This window comes from Macrobrachium nipponense, chromosome 1 (assembly GCF_015104395.2).
Source record: "Macrobrachium nipponense isolate FS-2020 chromosome 1, ASM1510439v2, whole genome shotgun sequence".
Taxonomy (NCBI): domain Eukaryota; kingdom Metazoa; phylum Arthropoda; class Malacostraca; order Decapoda; family Palaemonidae; genus Macrobrachium; species Macrobrachium nipponense.
In genome coordinates this window covers 56,213,166-56,234,149 of record NC_087200.1, presented here as the reverse complement: position 1 = coordinate 56,234,149, position 20,984 = coordinate 56,213,166, and the positions used below count along the sequence as shown (strand labels likewise).

At 38.6% G+C, this 20,984-nt stretch overlaps 1 protein-coding gene across 1 annotated transcript in view; it reads left to right on the top strand.

Annotated features, from left to right (window-relative positions):
• The window catches only part of LOC135218793 (alpha-tubulin N-acetyltransferase-like), a 157,545-nt gene that overhangs the window by 84,634 nt on the left and 51,927 nt on the right, over window positions 1-20,984 (top strand). Inside the window, exons 5-6 of the mRNA XM_064255243.1 lie at window positions 12,837-13,042; window positions 16,006-16,187. Coding sequence (XP_064111313.1) covers window positions 12,837-13,042; window positions 16,006-16,187 — 388 coding nt within the window. The remainder of the gene's footprint in view (window positions 1-12,836; window positions 13,043-16,005; window positions 16,188-20,984) is intronic.

The window sequence follows — 20,984 nt, the reverse complement described above, 5'->3', positions numbered from 1 at the left end:
TCTTGAAAGAACACATTTTACTGTTGTTTTCACGCCGATAAAAGACAGGTAACGTAACGGTAAAGTTCGTACTAAGATGAAATGAAGTGAAAATAGCGAATGGAATCACGTAATATTTTTACACAATAAACATGCCCACAACGCAATCTGTTAACGAAAAAAATACTTCAGATCACGAGACGTAATAAATTCATATTTCGATTTAAAAACACATTGTATAATGACAAATTACCTTGTCTCATATAAGTAGAGTATCTAGATATTTTACGCTAACTAGAAGAAAGGCAATTTGCTTCAAAATGAGTTAAATACAGAGCAATAAACTCGTATTCGCCATCAGCTGATTTCCAAACAAAACACTGACCGCTTTGTTAGTATTTTATGATACAATAATATGAGAATGCATACAATATTATTGGATACTGCAATGTATAACTTTTTAAAAGAATCAGACAAGATGCATATTCATTGTGTATTTACTTTGTAAATATACGTAGCTATCAGCAGCCTGACATTGCTCAATTAGGTATGCTGATGTCGGTCCAAATCTGATTCCCGTTTCGTGTCTTTTTTTTTTTTTTTTTTTTTTTTCCCCCCCACTGATGTGTCATAGTCCGAATGCATTGAAACTCCAAAATTGGTTTTAATTAATAAAGTTCTAAATTATATCGCATATGTAGTATACAGTATACTGAAGGCTAGGCTACTGTATTCGTATATATACGATACCATGATATCATCATCGTATAAGCAAGGCTAACTTGTCAATTGTTATTCAATTTCTCTTTGTACTGAATCATCATAAGCCAATGTGCATTGAACCTAGAGAATTAGCTGAAATTAATTATTAGTATGCCATAATATGTATAAAGTATGCTGTGTAGTGTAGGCTAGGCTACCCTATATATATAAAGATGGTACTGATTACCTTAGTGTAGGCTATGCTTGTATAATAATTTTACAGTAAATTAACATGGGCCGACTTACGTCCAAATCGATTTATGACTGGTTGTTCGTAACCAATTGCGGTAGTAAGTCGACTACTACCTGTAATGTAAAAATATATCAGTCCTATTCTCATTAACATCATTTGTAACGTAACTATGGTAATTTTTTACTAGCGTACGATGGTTGAAATGCAAGCAAAAAGGCTATTTTTATCGGATTGGTTGTTCGAAGCACATCAGCTGTTTCTGGCTATATGCGTTTTCCAAACAAGTATATCATAACTGCCGATACTTTTTGCTTTCTCTTTTACTTTTTTAAACTTAACTAGAAAATGGGATAGATTAAGAGATGGAGGAAAAAGGGTTAGCCTAACTAAAAAATGGAATAGATAAAGAGAAGGAAAAGAGGTTAGCCTATTGTTAAATTTTGCTCTCGTAAATTTAACTTGCATGATACGTGAGATACGTGATAAAATCATTTTTTGAGGGTGAAAATTTTGGGGTCGCATGATATGCAAGATCGCATGTTATGCGAGTATATACGGTACCTTTTCTCTGTTAATTTTTGTTTATTTATTTATTTTTTTTTTTACCTGGCTGTTCAACTTCTTTTTAATGTCCAACAGGTTTTCCTTTCATATAAAAACAAATTATTTACACTGCCATGGGAGTGTCTCTTTCAATGCTGTCCTCTTGGTTAAATTACCCTATATGTATTTTTTACTGGTTTAGGTTACTATAGTCTAAGTAGGTAGGATCTCTTATACTGCTACATATTTTTATTATGGAAAGCCAGTAGAAATTTATTCTCTACAAGGCTATTAGGTTATGTAGAGTATAAATCTGTGTATATTTTTCTACAGTTAGAATGTATGCATAAAAATTATTATCTAATCTTTAATACTATTTGTTCATATATGAAACAAAACTTCGGTCTTAACATTAGGATATATAGTAGCGCCAGCTGGACGACTGGTAGAATTAATAAAAAACTTGTGTGATCCAGGGACTAAGTAGTGTTGGCATCTGTACCCAGTCATGGAGCATTGGTAGTTCCCACAGTGCCCTGGGCATCCCGTGACCTATCAGTTACTTTCCTACCGCCTTTAAGAGAGGACGTGATTCCTCTCTATCTCTTAAAAGCCGGTTTAGTTTGCCTGTTTATTCTCATAGTTTTCCTTTAATCTTTCTTTGGGTGATCTCAGTGTGGGTGTGATCTGCTAGGTTTGTGTAAGTTGTGAGATATGGAGAATTTTGCTTCAATAACGGAATTTTCTTCGGGATCTCACAAGAGACAAAGGAAATGCCCTGGAGTGAGTGGATTTCCTTGTTCAAGACTCTTAACATCGGTGTCTACAGATCATCACCCAACGTGTAGTAGGTGCAGAGAAAACGTATGTACCATTACCAATCCATGTTCAGTTTGTCGCTGTTGGTTGGTGGAACAATGGAATAAGTTTTATGGGAAAGGTCAGTACAAAAGAAAGGAGATGCCACCATCTTTGGATGATCAAGCATCTTCAGATTCTTTTGTGTCGGCTATACGTCAGACTGCTCCATATGTTTCTTCACCTGGTTTTAATGTTTCCATACCTCTTCAGTTTCTTCTAACAATTTGTTATTGGAAACACCAGGAGGGGTTTTGGGAAATATTGTACATAATTACGCTCCTTCATTCCTGCCAATTACGCTCCTTCATTCCCGGCAGGAAGAGGGGGAGTATCTCCATCTTTGTCCCAGGTTTCAGCCCTCAATGTGCAGTGGATGAAAGGAATGTGGTTGGCGTTAGGCCTATCAGGCATACCAACCTTGGAGCGGTTATCCTACTATATGATGTCATGCTTCCCTCCAGGTCCTTTGACTATGAGTGTCCTGCATCCACCCGGTCTGCAATTTATGGGGACGAACTTTACGGGAAGCAATGGCGCCAATGTTTCCGGTGATGCAGAGTTTTGGAAACAGTTTTGCAGCTCACGCAGGGATATCAGCAGTAGCCACACAGCGTCTCTCATCATGTGTGGTGACGTCACATCCAACACCATCAGTGATGTTACAAACTGACATGGCAGCCACCATGACGTCACAGCCTACTGCTACTCTCACATCCTTGTTGCCTCCAGAGATGAATAAGCTTTCAGACTTGCTAGCACACACAGTTATGAAGAAATTGCAAGCTTTTGAAGAGAAAATAGATAAGTTCGATGTCATAACAAGGCTCGATCAAGCGTTGAAGGATAAGGGACTTCGTGACAGATCCTCGCGCCAAAAGAAGATTAAACTCGTCTTCATCTTCAAGCCAGGACTGTCACATCCCTCTCAAAAACAATCTGAAGAAGGCAGTGGCTAATAAAGGTAATGACAATGGCAGCTGTCATTTACATATGTCAGGAGTCAGGTTTGACGGCCACTGGAATGGAATGGGCTGAGACGACGATGCCAATGGGGAGGGGAAACCCATTAGTGGATACACTACTGCCGTTGAGGAAACCAACAGTGAATGGACATCGGTCAGCAAAGAATGGAGAACATATGCAAATTTTTCCTGTAAGACCTTTTAAAATAAGAAGAAAGGATGAAAAAGCTCCCATTAAAAGGTCAAATAATAAAGAGTTGTTAACCCCTCCAGATACACCAATGGAAGGAGCTGTTCGCCTCGACACCAGAAGATCAAGGTCAACTACCCCGACAGCCGTGGTAAATAATAGCCCAACGACCATTGAGAATAGTAATAGAAACAGAGGGGAAGTTCGTTCTACTTCACGAGGACCATCATCCTGGAGGAATAGACGGGGGTTCTCGCTCTAGATCCATGAGCATGGAAACATTTAGGCGGTCGCGTTCTCCTGGTGGCTATTCAAGATTGAGCCAACAATGGCTCTCAGAGATCAGAGATGCTGTGGTCGCAGGGTCGAATGGCCATGAATCACATGAATGTTTGTCAGCGGATAGGAGTGAACTAACTTCTCATGCGGTTGAACCAAATACTTCGGAATCGGAGGAAGGGGAGAATCAGGAGTTTCTGGCTTCATATGCAGAGGTGATTGACTTGATTTGTCAATTCAATAACCTCTCAAGGAGGTCTGCAACCCCTGCTAGTATAGCTCCTATGGGAATTGACATGCTATTAGGACTGAAAAAAGATACTAAGGTGTTGTATGAATTACCATGCTCAAGTCATGCAAAGTCTGTGTTACAACATGTTAATGCACAGATTTGTGAAAGGGATAATTCTTTAAGGTCAAATAGATCATGCAAGTTCATTCCCCTGCTATTACTGGAAAACAGGAAATATTATGCGACACCTGTTGTTCCATTATTATCAAGACAAATCAACCCGGATGTGGTAAGGTTAAAATCTGGATTAACCTTGGATCAGGTGAAGATGGAATACCCATCATTGACTTGTCAGGAAGCTGCTACATTACAAGCAACGGCTTCTGTCTTTCAGACTGCTTCTTGGTGAGTCGTAATTACTGTTGCTGCTATTGGTAGAAGAACGATGGATACTAATGATAGATTAGTCCAACAGGTCAGTTAATAAAGCATCTGGAAGCCATGCTACTTCTAATGAGGTAAGATAACATCGACATATCACAAAAGAGACCAGGGAGACATAATCCCTCCCCTAGATCAGCAAGACCCTCTTCTCCAAAGAAGAATTTAGCTCATTGGCCATTTCACAATACTAGACCCATTAGAGGAAGGGGTATTAGGGGCAGAGGGTTAGGATTGAGATGATAAGATGGGTGCCTCTCACCACTGTCACACCAGTTGGGGTATGCCTGGCAGATCATTGGAGGGTGTGGCAAAAATTTGGAACGGAGCAGTGGGTGGTGTAGGTATAGTAATACCTCGACATACGAGCACTCCAACATACGAGCACTCTAACATACGAGCAATCCAACATACAAGCATTCCAACATACAAGCATTCCGAGATACGAGCCAGCCTCCGAGCAAAATTTTGCATTGAGATACGATATTGAAATACGAGCATGCTTACAGATGCTAACAGATGGCTGAGCGGTTGGGAGTGCTTTAAGCCTGCTTCATTCATTTAGTTCACGTGGTCATCGAGATCTGTACACATCTCCTGAGCATCTCCTGTGTTGTGTTTGCATTATTTACATGATTTTCACTGTATTTGTGAACATTCTTTGTAATAAGGGATGGGTCCTAAGAAAGCAAATGGTAAGGTTGGCAGTGAGAAGAAAAAGTGCATGATGACAATGGAGGTGAAGCATGAAACTATCGAGAAACATGAGCGTGGTGTCCACGTGAATGAGCTGGAATGCAATTATGAGCAGAATATATTGACAATATGTACAATCCTCAAACAGAAGGATGCTATCAAGAGCACAAAGGCTTCCAAAGACATAACTCATGCCTCAGTTATGAACAAATTTAAAGGAGCAGTATTAAATATGGTACCGTCCAACTCTTCTCCTTCCCTTCCTCCCTCCCTCCTCCTCCACGCACACCACCATTAGCTGCTATCATCTGTCTTGAAGGTAAGAACTCATAATAAAACCACATTTTATTTCATATCACACTAATTATTTATTATATAATTTTGTGTATAATGAGCTGAGGACAAAGGAAGGATTAAAGAAGATGATCAAACTATCAAAGGCTAGAAATAAGAGCATCAAAGATATTACAAATATCAAACAAATAAAAGATCAAGATAGTGTAGTACTTAGAAAGGAGGAAGACATTGTAAAGAGATGGAAAGAATATTTTGAACATTTGTTAAATGAAGAAAATAATAAACTAATAAGAGAGGATGGGCAAGTGAACATTGGCATGGTAATGAGGTTTTCTAGGCAAGAGGTACTAAATGCACTGAAGAAGATGAAGAATGGGAAGGCAACCGGACCAGACATGATTCCTGTGGAGGCATGGAAAGCATTAGGAGACGAAAGAGTGGATATACTGTACAATAATCTTATGATAAAGATCCTTGAACAGGAAAAGATACCAAATGAGTGGCGTGGGAGTATATTGATCCCAATTTTTAAAGGGAAAGGCAATGTCCAAAAGTGTGGTAATTATAGGGGCATTAAATTGATGTCCCACACTTTGAAGATACTGGAAAGGATGATAGATGCTATACTGAGAGAAGTACAAATAGGTAAAGAGCAGATGGGATTTATGAAGGGAAGGGGAACAACAGATGGTTTATTTTGTCTGAGGCAACCAATGGAGAAATTCGGGGAAAGGCAAAGGGACCTACATATGGTATTCATTGACCTTGAAAAGGCTTATGACCGAGTCCCGAGACAAGAGGTATGGAGGAGTCAGAGGGAGAAGATGGTGCCAGAGAAGTATTTGCGATGGATACAAGAGATGTACTGGAATGTATTTACCAGAGTGAGGAGTAGTGTTGGGGAGACAGAGGGTTTTGAGGTGAGAGTAGGATTACACCAGGGGTCGGCTCTGAGCCCATTTATCTTTAACATAGTGATGGATGTTATAATAAAGGAAGTAAGGGAGGCAGTACCATGGAACATATTGTATGCGGATGATATTGTTCTGTGCGCAGAGAGCAGGGAAGATCTGGAAATGAAATTGGAAAGATGGAGACAAGTACTGGAGGACAGAGGAGTGAGAATAAGTAGATCTAAGACAGAATATATGTGTACCACCACTGAGGGGGATGATAGAGAAAGTATTCAGCTTGGGGAAGAGCAAATAAACAGAGTTGATAAGTTTAAGTATTTGGGAGCTTTTTTTAACGCTGGAGGTTAAAAGGAAAATTTCACAAGACGGTGGTAAGAACAGCAATGCTGTATGGTATGGAAACAGCAAGCATGAGGAAAACAGAGCAGGAGAAGATGGATGTGGCAGAAATGAGAATGCTTAGGTGGATGTCTGGGGTGACAAGAGAGGATAGGGTCAGAAATGACTACATAAGGGGGTCAACTAAGGTGGTGGAAGTATCAAAGAAAGTGCAGGAGGGAAGGCTGGGATGGTATGGACACCTGTTGAGGAGAGATGAGTACTACGCTGGGAGACATACTATGGGGATGGAGGTTCAAGGAAGAAGAAGAGGGAGACCAAGAAAGAGATGGAAGGACTGTGTGAGAGGAGACTTACATGAGAAGGGAATTGATGAGGCAGAAGCACAGGATAGAAATAGATGGAAACGGCTCGTCCGAAACGGCGACCCCATATAAAAATGGGAACCAGCTGGGAAGAAGATGATGATTTATTATATCATTTTGTGTTGGTACAGTATGTCTATACAGTATAACAATCAAAAACATGTGTTTTCCAATGTTATTATAATTGATTTGGGTGTTTTTAGAGGATGGAACGGATTAAATTTTTGTCAGCTATTTCTTATGGGAAAACTTGAATTGAGACACGAGCAAATTCACTTACGAGCTCGGTCTAGGAACGAATTATACTCGTATCAAGGTATATTACTGCACCCAGAGTCGGATATCTGTTTCCATTCAACTTTACTCCCCCCCTGACACCTGACAGACCAACCATTACCACACCTCTCTTACGCTCAGGAATCTCAGAAATTCCTTAGCCTGCAAGAAGAAGTGAACAAGATGATGGAGAAGGGAGCTGTAGAGTAAGTAACACTCCCTTCAAGTGGGTTTTACAGCTGTATTTTCCTTGTCCCCAAGGCCAATGGAGATTGTAGGACAGTTATGGACCTGTCAACAAAATGGAGACCCCAAGGGCAGTTCTAGCAGCTATCAGGGATGGGGATTTTATGCTGACAATAGACTTGAAGGAATGCATACTTCCAGATCCCAATCCATCAATCTTCCAGGAAATTTCTCCGCTTAAGTCTTGCAGGGAAAGTTTTCCAATTCAGAGTCCTGTGCTTTGGATTGACATCTCCCCAAGTATTTACATGAGTATTCACTCTCATGTTGACATGGGCACATGCTCAGGGGATCAGGTTAATAAGATACCTAGATGACTGGCTGTGTGGTGGGATCACAAGCAAGCAAAGAATGCAAACAAAGCTCCCCACAGTTATGTTAATTGGACCGACTCTCAAAAAGACCCTCAGCCACACTTTCCCCTGTACATTACTTTATTTATCAGGACAATTGGTTCAATGAAAACTACAGAAAACAACTTCACACTCTTGTACTTACCATTTGTGACTCTCTTCAAGGCTAGACACTGCTGTCCGCTTGATAAGGTCGTCGCGACATAATCACCGCTGAGAATCACAACACAACCCAACCATCCAAGTACTACAATCATACAATAACAAAAACAACAAATCACTGTGCAGATGATGAACACCAACAACATCAAAACAACCTTACAAGTCCACATACAACCACTCACAAACAACACCCAAGAAATCACAACAGCTCACCAACTACAACACAACAATTTACAAGCTCAACAACCTTCCAAGTATACAAGCACAACAACCTTCAAGCACCAGCACAGCAACCTTCCAGCACACAATACCAATAACAGCTCAAATAACAACTCCAGAAAAACACAATGCAACTGACCTTCAATACTATCTTCCAAAAGACCGCTTCTGACTCTATGACTGACTATTACAGACTCTCATCACAGACTACCTTGGCGACAGCTCCAACAGACAACACAGACACGCCCACCATCAAACCACTCCTTATTATCCATCCCCCAATTACAATCTTTTTCTCTCTCTCTTGATCGCTCACTCACTCACACTCTTCAGAAAAACACTTGTGCACTTACATTACTTCAGGACAGGGATATCCTTCTACAGTTTTGTCACAGCCTAGGCATTGTGATAAATCAGAAGTCGAGTTTGGACCTCAGTCAGAGGCTTGTGTATCTAGGTATGATTATAGACACAGTAAAGGCCAAAGCTTTCCCTTCAGACCAGAGGGTAGAGAAATGCAAACAAGTAGTGAATGCCTTTCTAGGAAAACAAACACAACTAGCAAAGCAGTGGCAAGTAGTCCTAGGAATTCTAAGTTCCTTGGAGAAGCTGGTGCCACACAGGAGACTACATCTTCAGTCCTTACAATGGAGAATGAAAGAGTTTTGGTCACCAACTGTAGATCACCCATACGAGCACAATCCCTTGTCGACAGAGGGGAGGAAAGACCTGCTGTGGTGTTGTAGGACAGATATCTGAGAGTGGGAGTTCCCCTTCAGCTGCCCTCTTCGGATCTCCTGCTGTTCTCGGATGCGTCGCTCAAAGGTTGGGGCTCAAACATGGAGGAACTGATGGTTTCGGGGAAGTGGAATCACAAGGACAGGGAGCTCCATATAAATGTGCTAGAGTTAAAAGCAGCTTTTCTAGCACTACAGGAGTTCTGGGAGAGAGTGAAGGAACAATCAGTGGTATTGATGTCTGTAGTAGCATATGTAAACATGCAAGGAGGTCTGGTATCTCGTCAGTTACACCTGATGACAGTTCAGCTTCATCAGTGGGGTGTAGAGAACTTAGTAGACATCAGGGCCAGATATATTCCAGGGAAAAGTAACGCAGTAGCCGACAAATTGTGCTGCAGGGACCAGATTCTAGGAACAGAGTGAGTGGTCCTTACATCAGGAAGTGGTAGACAGAATATTCATCTTGTGGGAAAGGCCAATCATAGCCCTGTTCACAACGAAGTACAACAAAAAGTTGGAGGTATATTGTTCAGTAGTCCTGGATGCGGAAGCAGTAGCAGAAGATGCTCTACAACACCCATGAGACAACTTGCATGTATACGCATTTCCTCTGTTTTGCCTGATCTGTTAGGTTCTGAACAAGGTGATGCAGTCTCAGAACCTCGAGATGACCCTGGTAGCCCCTTTGTGGCCAAAGGCAGAAGGGTTTCCTGACCTGTTGGAACTTCTAATAGATGTTCCGAGAGAATTACGTTCCTGGAACAACCTACTGTGTCAACCACACGTGGAGAGGTACCGCCAGTCGGTGCAGTCCCTATCACTTTACGAATGGAGACTGTCAAGTACCTCCTGCAAGCAAGAGGCCTTTCTCAGAAGGCAGCATCACAGATGGCAGGATATATCAGAAGGTCATTGACAGCTGTGTACCAGGAAAAATGGTCTGTGTACTTAGATTGGTGTTGTAGAGGGAGTCTTTCTCCACTCAGAACCACTATTCAGCAGTTAGCGGATTTTCTGATATATCTCAGAACAGAAAAACATCTGTCTGTATCTGCCATAAAGGGATACAGGGCTGCACTAGCTTCGGTTCTGCGAATGAAAGGTGTAGACATTTCCTCTTCATGGAAAATGGCTATGTTAATGAAGAGTTTTGAGCAGTCCTGTTCCCTGAAGGAACTAAAAGCTCCAGATTGGGATGTAACCATGGTACTGAGCAGCCTTACAAAACCCCCATATGAGCCATTGCGACAGTTCTCAGATAGAAACTTGACCCTGAAAGCAGCCTTCCTGTTGGCTCTGGCCTCGACCAAAAGGGTGGGGGAGCTACATGGTCTGTCATGTGGTGAAGCATTCCAGAGGTTGGAGGTCTATGGTCTTCGAATTTATTCCAGAATTCGTAGCCAAAACTCAAAACTTATCTGTAGTAGATGACAGATTTGCCTCCTTTTCGATACATTTTCTGGGAGAATTTGTGGATGATGACCCTAAAGAAATGCTGTTGTGTCCTGTCAGAGTACTACGAGCTTACATAAAAAGAACTCAGCATCTAAGACCGGGATGCCGAAGGCTTTTTGTGAGCACAGGATGGATCAAGAAGGAAGTGTCCAGGAATGCAATATTGTTTTGGTTGAGAGAAACGATCAGGAATGGATATTTGACAGAAGCTGGAGTGTCAAATAATCTCGGGAGAACTAGAGCTTATTGCATCAGGGGCCCGAGTGCTTCTTGAGCATTCAAGAAAAATATGTTTGTGGAGAGGATTTTGAAAGCGGGTGTTTGGCAACGCCATACAACTTTCACTACCTTTTATTTAAAAGATGTTGCCCATAGATCCTTGGACACTATTTCCTTGGGTCCAGTGGTGGCTGCTGAAGAAGTAGTATAGCTCATCCAGTACCCCTGGCGGGTCAGTTAGTGTCTAGTCTAAGATGAAGGTATGAAAGTAGAATGAATGAGATGACTGGTCTTGCTTCTTTCCAACATTTTCTATCTACTTCTTTACCTATGGGTGGTAAGAGGGAGAGTACCATCATAAGCTGGAACGGACTAGATGCTGGTGAGTGAGATAGCCATACTGTCAAGGTAATCAAGAGCATAGGATGGTTTTCAGTAACAACACACCCCTCTCAATAGCAGGGAGAGAGTGAGGTGATAATAGATCCACATAAAGGGACTTGAGTTTCTTATGAGAACAAATAGCTCTCCATCTTTCATTAATGCAGTAAGCTATGGTATTATATAAAACACCCAGAGAGGGAAACCAATAGATTATCATATATCTTTGGCTCTGAGGCTGTAGTCCATTGTCTTAGAATATGGTTATTCAGAAATGGATGAAGGTGGCCAACTCCGGTCAGTTAAAGAAACTTCCCTCCCACCAATAAGTAAGTCTATCCTATGTTAAGACCGAAGGTTTGTTTTGTATATGAACAAAAGACAAATTTTTAATCAATTTGCATTTTTCATAACAAACAAACCTGAGGTCGTAACATATAAGGGTTCACCTCGAACCACCCCTCTACCAGTCTACACTGGGTTGGAAGAGTAACTGATAGGTCATGGGATGGCCAGGGCATTGTGGGAACTACTAATGCCCCGTGACCGGGTACAGATGCCAATAGTCCCTGGATCACACAAAAGTTTTTTTGATTAATTCTACTGGTTGTCCAACTGGCGCTAGTATATATCCTAATGTTAAGACCTCAGGTTTATTATGAAAAATACAAATTGATTAAAAATTTGTCATGTAATTCTATAAGGCTATTTTTGTATATATTTTAAGTGGGGTTCTTGTTGCTTTGGTGTTTTGATTGCTTTTATATTTTCATGAAGTAATGTCTGATCTAAATGCTATACATACTGTACTGAAGCATATTATGTTTTGCTAGTTTTGCTGTACAGATATTCTGCTTTAAAGTAGATCTTTCTATGTATGCATATGAAAATATTGGAAATGTCAGCATTGATTGTTCAACATTACTAGAGAAGTAGATTGCTGAATTTCTGCCATAGTACTCTTACATTGATAGTCACAGGTCAGGGTACATATTTCATTTAATGGTTTGCATTGTACTTAGGAAGTTAGAAATACTTACTTTTCTTAGGAGAAAATGCTTGGTGGATGTGAGATCTCCAATATTTTTAATGATTTCAATAGTGTATTCCTGTGTAGAAAGAAAGCTTCCAGCAATTTTTTCATAAAACTTTTTTTTTTTATATATATATTTACTATCAACAAAACACTCATAATTCCAGTGATAAAGGTCAGTTGTTTGTGGACCATGAAATGCATGTTTGGTGTTTGTATATTTTAAATAGAGAAAATTAGAATAATAAATTTTTATAGTTTACCACAGATTTCACCAGTTTTAGTGTCAATATGACACATTTTGTGAACCATGATTAAAATAATCAAAATAATTTTGTGTGTAACCAAAAAGTTGTGCAAATTTGCCTATGATAGGTAAGTTTATGACACATATGTGCCACCTTGTTTTGTTCTCATAGCCTCTTATCTGTTTACTGCATAATTGTGTGATGATGTGACCACTGTTTCTAAAATTTACTAATCCTTTATGTAGTTGTGGGATGCCGTAGAGGTTGTAGAGTATTAGGTCTTTCATGTATGAATTACTTTTATTCAAATAAGTTACAATATTAAATTACATATTTCTATCTAAAGTACAATTGATTTTTAATATCTTCTGAGAATTGTTAATATCTACAGTGAAATACAGTAGTAAAGAGAATAATCAGAAATTCATACATTAATGTCACAATTTTCTAGTGGATGCGAGGGACAAATACTGGAGGTGATTCTCCTTATTCTCGCACTCCCACCTCATATTCGGCCTCTCGCACCCCTTCTAACACGGGGTCCCCCCTGCGTACCCCTTGGGGAAATTCGCCACCTCGTTCTCATCCTCACACTCCTCCTACCACTTCACAGCCCATGAGCCGCAAGGACAGCACAGACGTCATGGACGGTCAAAGGTTAGTGTTCCTGAATTTTTACCCTAAGTCAGTAAATTCCTCAATCGTGTTATTTTCTCTTTGAAAAATTAGGAATTAGTATAGAGCCTTTATTTTGAAAAATTAGAGATTATAGAGCTTTTCCTTATTAGTCTCTTCTTATTTGGGATTGAATGTTGCGTTAATTTTCTTGTAAACTCAAGGAAATTACATACACGAGTATTTCTTGTTCCAGTTATTAACTTTAGCTTTATAGTATTTGTAATGTGATCATGCTAAAACAAATCTCTTAGGTCAGCTAAGGTGGTTAGCTTATTTAATAAAATATCGCTAATCAGTGATGTGAGTAACTAACTTCCAAGAAGTGAGAATTTTAATCTAGGACAGGTATCATTAGGGAAATCCTTTAAAATTGCATTACTCAGAAATGGAGATAAGTGTTGTTAATGTAATGTAAACATGTAAATTTAGTATTGTATAAAACAAACGTACGTTTGGGGAGAAAGCAAACTAACAATCATCACCACCTCCAATGCTGTGTGATGGAAAGGGTCTCTGTGAAATTGTGCCAATCATGTTCTTTCACTTCTAAAAATTCTCATCTCCATCCTCCTGTCTTATTCTAGTCTTTTACTGTACCCAACTACATACGTATATTACTTCTGTTTTTCCTCTCTCAGCTTTATTTTTAGTTTACAAAGTCTTTTAGATATGGTATTTCTGGCCACAAAAGATGCATCTATAATTTGGCAAGATATATTTAAGAAAAATAAAAAACTAGTTTTCTGTCAACTTCATAGTTACAGCTACCATGTTCAGAAGACATAATTAAATGTTGGTTAACTTTTTATTTGTTGGTGACATTATCAAGAAGAAGGAAGAAATGCTATACGAGCAGTCCCCGGTCAACAGTGGGGGTTCTCTTTCTGGCTGAGCGCTGCTAAATGAAAATCACCGATTATTAAAAAACATGGATAATTATTGTAATAATTGGCGTTAACAACATTGTAAGCACCAATAAATGGCTTATTGGCACTGTTGATCACTTATTGGCACCCATAAACCACTTACTGATGCTGCTAAACTGCATACCTCTGCCGATAAACTGCTTACAGATGTTGAAAACCTGGTTAATGTTGTTGTTAGCTAAGCTTTGTAAAACTGGATCACCTTTAACCAATGCTGCCAATAAGCAAGGACTGTCTGTATTGTACGTCAAAAGAAATAAGGTAGTCCCCAGTTATTGGGGAGGATTCTGTTCCAAATGCCATGACGATAACTGAAAATTGCTGATACTTAACCGAAAATTGGTGATGATAACATCCATTGCAAGTTATTGGCACTGATCCCCGGTTATCAGTGCTGACAACCGGGAATAGGTGCATATTGGTGCTGAAAATTCACTTATCATTGTCGCTGATCACCGACACCGACGATAATCCGGGACTGCCTGTCATTGATTTATCTGGAATAGTAGCTTTTGATTCAAGGACTGGTTCCTTTACTATTATTTATTACACTTCATAATGATATGGCATTTCTTTATTGGATTTTTATGTATGCTTATGTGTGCTGGCAGACCCCGGTTATTGCTGATCCATTTTTATGGGGCTTGTCTAGCGCCAAAAATCGACAATTTTCGGCACTGAAATGTGGCCATTTCCGGTTATCAACACCAGTAATAGAGCATTGGTGCCGACATATACCTAACAGAGGCACCATTAACCATTTATCGGTGGTTTTCGTTTATAATCAGGTCATGGGAACAGAGCCCTCGCTGATAATTGGGGACTGCTTGCATACTGCACATATCATGCAACTTCCCATAAGAAAACCTCTTCATTTTTTAGTCTTTCCATTTAAAAATATACCAGTCAACGAACAGCTTTCTCAGTATGAATGCATGGAGAAAGGATGATAGGACACATGCAGCCCATTGGCTGCGTTGTATATGACATTCCAGTCTTATTGTGCTTGGCTAAAGACTCTGTGTCAGTAAGTGGTTTATCAGTGTTGGTAAGCAGTTTATCAACATTAGTAGTAAGTGGTTTATTGGTGTCGGCAAGCAGTTTATATTGGAGTCGCTAAGGGGTTTATTGGTATCAGTAAGGCACTGATAAGCCGTTAACGGCACCAATAAGCGGCTTGTTGGTACGTACTTACAACGTTGTAAACGTCCGTCATTTATTACCATAAGTATCGGCGATGTTTGGTTATCACCGATTTTCGGTTAGCTGTGCTCTGCTGGGAATGGGACCACTGCTGTTAACCGGGTCTGCCTAGTGTAGCTATTTCTAACTTACAACTCATATTACAAGTATGGTATAGGCCTATTGTTGACATCTAAATTTTAAAGGCTAATGTAGTATTGATAACTAGCTATAATCTGCAAAAATAAAATAAATTAATGAAACTTTGGATAATCATTTTATGTTTAAGCATGGGCTTTCAACTGAAGTACTGTAACTCTGAAAGGACTTCATGGCAAGCAACCTTCTATCTAATGCCAGTTTACAGAAATCAGTCAGTCAGTTAAAAGCTGTCCAAGGGAAACAAAGCTATGGACTTGTTATTCCTGGGCAGGTAACAGTTACTATTGTACTCACATGTTCATGTACAAAAGGAAAAAATAAATATACAAAGCTGTATCTTCCTTGTTTCAAACAGAAGAGAAGTAAGAAGACCTATTAACTAACAGTAATGTTATCTAAAGACTAAGTGAAATAAGTTTGCAGGAAAAGCAATACATATACTTCTTTAGAAACTGGTAGAAAAGCACACAAGGACAACTTAAGGACATTAGCATCTGTGTGTGTGCTGGGCAGTTTCTGTCCATAGTTAGGGGACAGCAGAAAGACCTTTTTTGATGATTACAGTACATATTTAAAAATCTTTTTCAGAAAATTTTCTTGTTATAAGATGCTGGCTGTTTAATTATTAAAAATTAAAGTAAAGATTCTAAAGCAAAGATATTTTTTTGATAGAAGTTTGGAAGGGTCGATAGCTCCCACTCCTGCAACATCTCCGGATCATGGGTCACCGGCCAAAGATCGTTTGTTAGATACCAATGATGTTATAAATCAACAACCTCATGTTGATGAAGATGATGGCCTTGTTGAGAATGTTGAGAAGATGTCTCTTGCTGATGGTCTGCAACAGTCACCAGGTAGGTTTATTGCATGTTTCTTAACACTTCAAAAAAAGATTCTTATTGGGTATTGTGTTATGGTGATGTACATGATATTGAGGAATGTATTAGATGCAGCTACACTGAAGCTGTGTTGTAATTTAAAATCAGCAATGTTTATTTCCCATAGGTTTCATTAATTCAAAGTGAAGGACTGTATAGAACCAAATCAGACTCAAGGTGTACTGTTTATGGTTTATTTGTCCCTTCATACAACAATGTCCCTGTAAATTTGAGTCATTATTTTAGCTCTTTGTTCTAGGAATTTTAGGTATGGAAATAGCTGTGTACAGTTCTATTCTTAATTTTGAAGAAAAATTATAGATCAAACAATTTACTTATTTCAACACAAATCTTATCAGTTTTCATATGTGTACGTAGTCCTCACATTCAGCAATCAGACATACTTTATGCAGTGCAGAACAACAACTCTTTCCCACCGATCAGGCATACATCCAGGACCCAGAGCAACTTGGATGGTGGGCGAGTCATTTCTATATATGTTTCTTAAGAGTAGAGCATAATTTCTATTATACTCAGAAATATTTCATTCTTCCACTCTTATCTTTTTTGTAACTGCCCATTAATATTTTTTGGAACTTCCTTTTTTATTTGGTTATGGTTTTTTTTATATATTTTGGGTTCCTCTTGTTTCTTCTTAGTGTGTTTGAGTGATGTAAGTTACTGGTTGGTGTTGCTGCAGTAAATGCTTAATTTTGTATTTTCACTTATGTAAAGGGTGACTTGTCATTTGATAGTTGTTAGGTATATAGCATATTGATTTTTTCCAGCCCTGCTACATTTTTTTCCTTGAACAAAATTTTCCATCAAAAAACTATTTGTGATGAAAGTCTTCATTGTTTATTCGTAGGTCACCCAAATAAATTACCTAGTTATTGCAATGCAAAATGTTTTGGTTATAGCTAGGAAAATACAAGGAAGTGAATGAAAAAGTAGTGTCTATATTTTCCAAAAATTTTGCTCTTTCCTCCCAAAAAATTTGCTGGTAATTATTTACGATAAAGGCTTCCATTTTAATCCACAGCACACCCTGGTAAATTGCCTAGTTGTTATAATGCAAAATTTGTAATTATAAAAGGAAAATATAAAGAAATTAATGGCAAAGTACCATTATATTTTTTTTCAGAAAAATGGTAGTCACCCACATTAAGTGCATAAAAGAGACTATTCCTTCTTTTGTTCAGTGACATGCAGCTATAACAGTACAGTATTCAAGGTAGACTGCCCAATTTTGCTTCATTTTGTGGCAGAAAGATTACTCTATACAATGACATAAAAAGGCACTCAAAATAACTTTATGTAGATCAAATAAGTATAATGTCCTCCTCAGAGCCCAACATATGTTGAGCTAAGATAACATAGAGAATGACCATAATCACCACCATGGCCACTGAAACTATTAGATATTTGTTTGACCATTGGTCAAATGTTCTACATTTGATACAGTGTGCGCCTGGGTGGGCTGACCATGCTGGAGGAGGCATATATAAATTAGTGGATTTGTATTAAGACTATAAAAACCATTACGTTTTTCTTTCCTACAATAAGAAAAAGCAGAAACATTTGCCCTGTTTTTCATAAACCAGTGAGCGATTTGATGTTCATTTTTAGTACTTTTGGTTACTAGCTTTTTTTTTTTTTTTGGCCAATTTTGTACCTTGCATTGAAAATATGGTACCATAGACTTTTTGTTTTTGTGATGCTAATTTGAAACATTAGCTTATATGCTGTACTTCAGAGTTTAGGACAAAAATAGTTGGCGGTGGCAGCTGAGCTTTTGTTGTTAATTTTTTATGAAAGATGGGTGTCTAGCATTGGGATTGTATAGGAAATACGAGAAGTTAACAGGAAAGGATGGAGGAATTCATGGGTTACCTTTATGGTAGGATACAGTTATGATGACAAGGAAATTAATTTGATGAACTGTCTGCAGTGAGAAGTTGTAAAATTCTTATGCCCATATCAGGTAGAGTACAAATGTCTTGTCTTCCTGTCTGCTGCTTGCTAGTGTGGTTTTACTTGATCACAGAATTCATGTGTAGTTAGGCATCTGGCACTAAGTGAAGAAGTCCTTTGATTGTCTTTGCTGCCTCTTGTATTGTATGATGTAGATGCTGCATTTTACCTCTTGATACTGATTAAGCACCATCTCTTCATCATACTTCTTTAGGATAAATTTGAAAGAGCAATTACATTATGCACCTTAGGCTTAAAAAAGTTACATTTTTTATGCCTTTCAAAAGGTTGTGGCCATTTTTTAAATTCTGTAGCTACCCTTTCTACTGAACAGGTTCTGCTATGCAAAGAATTATTTTTGTTTACTTCATTTTATATGTTATAAATCACTTAGAAGTACATATAATTTACTGAAACTGTATATCAGAAAATAGTTTGAGTATTAGTGTTTTATGCACTGAACATCATTGTGAATCAGTCGGCTTAGATAAGTGATGGTGTGCATATTGATATCTTTCCATGTCAGGTTGTTGTGAGATAGTGTTTACATTTAATTATATGTTATTTTGTTAGATATATGTATATATATATATATATATATATATATATATATATATATATAATATATATATATATATATATATGTATAGTATATTATATAGATAATATATATATATATATATATATATATATATATACATATAATAAAAGGTGTATTATAGAAATGCTTTCCTCTTTAGGCTGCTTTCTGTATTTTTCAAATGTATGTATCTTGGTTAGTAATATGCCGAGTGCAGTATAGTTTTAAATACTTGGAGGATTTCCATCTGGTTTTACTGTGATTAACTAGGGAAGTCATTAATTCTGGTTATCTGGATATTCTTACACTTCCATGTTTTTGGTAGAGGGGAGAGAATGCTAAAGAATTGGTATGTACTACTTTGCTCTTGCAGATTTGGGAAGCTTTGTTTCTGTGTGTGCGTGCAGGCTTTTGGAAGGGGTTTATTGGTATTTGGGATGGTTCACTCGCTAAATTCTCTAACTTGGACAGCATTATAGTAATCTTCAGCTTTCTTAGATCTCATTACACTCCAAGGAAAAGACTTGGAGGTGCTTAGACAGTCTGTGGAAGCTCAGACACACTAGTTGTTCATATGCGGAACAAACCTTCGGTCTTAACAACAGGGTAAATCTTCTAGTGCCAGCTAGAAACTGGTTAAAAACAATCAAAGGGTGTAATGCAAGGAATCTGTGGCATCTGGCAACTGCGGCATAAACAAGGTGGATCGTGAACCCTGTGACATATTTAGTCTTTCTTTAACTCCCTAGGAGAGTGGCTGTTCTCTTTTACTCTCCTCCTTTCCAAGCCGGTTTTTGACTTGGCCCGTGATTTGTCTCTAATTTTTTTTGGATTTTTAGTGTTTGTGGGTGCTTGAGTGTTAACATGGATTTTTTCCAAGAAGTCGCATGTGTTATGGGGTCAAAAGACCTTATTTAACTAAAATGAGAGAACTCCTATCTGATAGTGTGACCTACCTTCGTTTGTTCTCATCGCTTGCCATCCCTGTAGCTAACTGAAAATAAGTCCTTAAATTTTAGGTGAATTCATATTGTCGCTATATAAAAAATATAATCTTTATTTCCCTAAAATAGCTGACATGAAAATGAAATAAATGAATTAAAGAAATCCCCCTAAAATCATGAAAACCGCTTTACTCTTCTACGTAATCATATTGGATAGAACTATCCCCACTTATCCTCACTATCAAATAACTCCATGAGTCTTTATCAAATAAATGTCAGATATAAGTCTAGAGAATTCATTGTTCGATAGCGGCAGCCGAATCCATCCTGAAATAAAGAAACCATAATTATCAAACTTGAAATGCATCGATAAGTGCAATGGATAAATGTCCTATAAATTTTTTTGTAAGTGTTTCACTCTGCTTCCCATAAAGTTATCTAAAGTCTTTTCTCTCTTACTTTACCTTATCTCTGCGGATCTCCAAGCACCTCCTATGGCCTGGTTTCGCACTCAATGTCTCCTGTATAGTTCCGACTGTGCAGATAAAGAGCTACCTGTACGTCTGTACAGGTGCACAGCACTTTGAGGAGGCGTTCCTTGATGGCACTGGTAGTGTGCTGGTGTGTCCTGTCGGACGACACTAAATGCAGTGTACTCAAATATACTGAAGGAAAATGGCACTCTGTTCGTGGCAGAGTGTAATGGTGGAGGAGAGAAAGTAAAAGGTGGGAGTACTTCAGCAGCCGGTCGATGGACAGTGCCACGAATTAGTGGCACTGTAAAATGGTAAGGCCTGTGGTGCGTTGGTGGTGGCCAGTCCTAGACTGGTAAAGACTTCCTTGATGGAAGTAATGAGGTTGCGGTGGCACACTGTGCAGTTTGTGCTTGCGGTATACGCAAGTCTTTTGGGATAAAGAAATGGAAAAGACCACTCAGGCAAAGACAGGTAATGGTAATTTGAAAATGCTCAGTTCTTGGCTGAAGTACTCGATAAATGAAATAAGTGCTTGCAAGACTGCAATGGACACAGGCGCGTACGTATCACGCTCAGTGTAAACGAAAGACACAAGATACTAAAATAATGTTAATGTTGTATGTGTAAGTAATGGATGTAGTACTCTTGGCTTTTGGAATAATAGGTTCTCTCTCTCTCTCTCTCTCTCTCTCTCTCTCTCTCTGAGAGTGTGAAATATATGACGAAACACCTTTGTATTTAATTTAACTAATAATGTTAGTTTAATATGACACAACTTGCGTTAAATGATCTCCTTTCG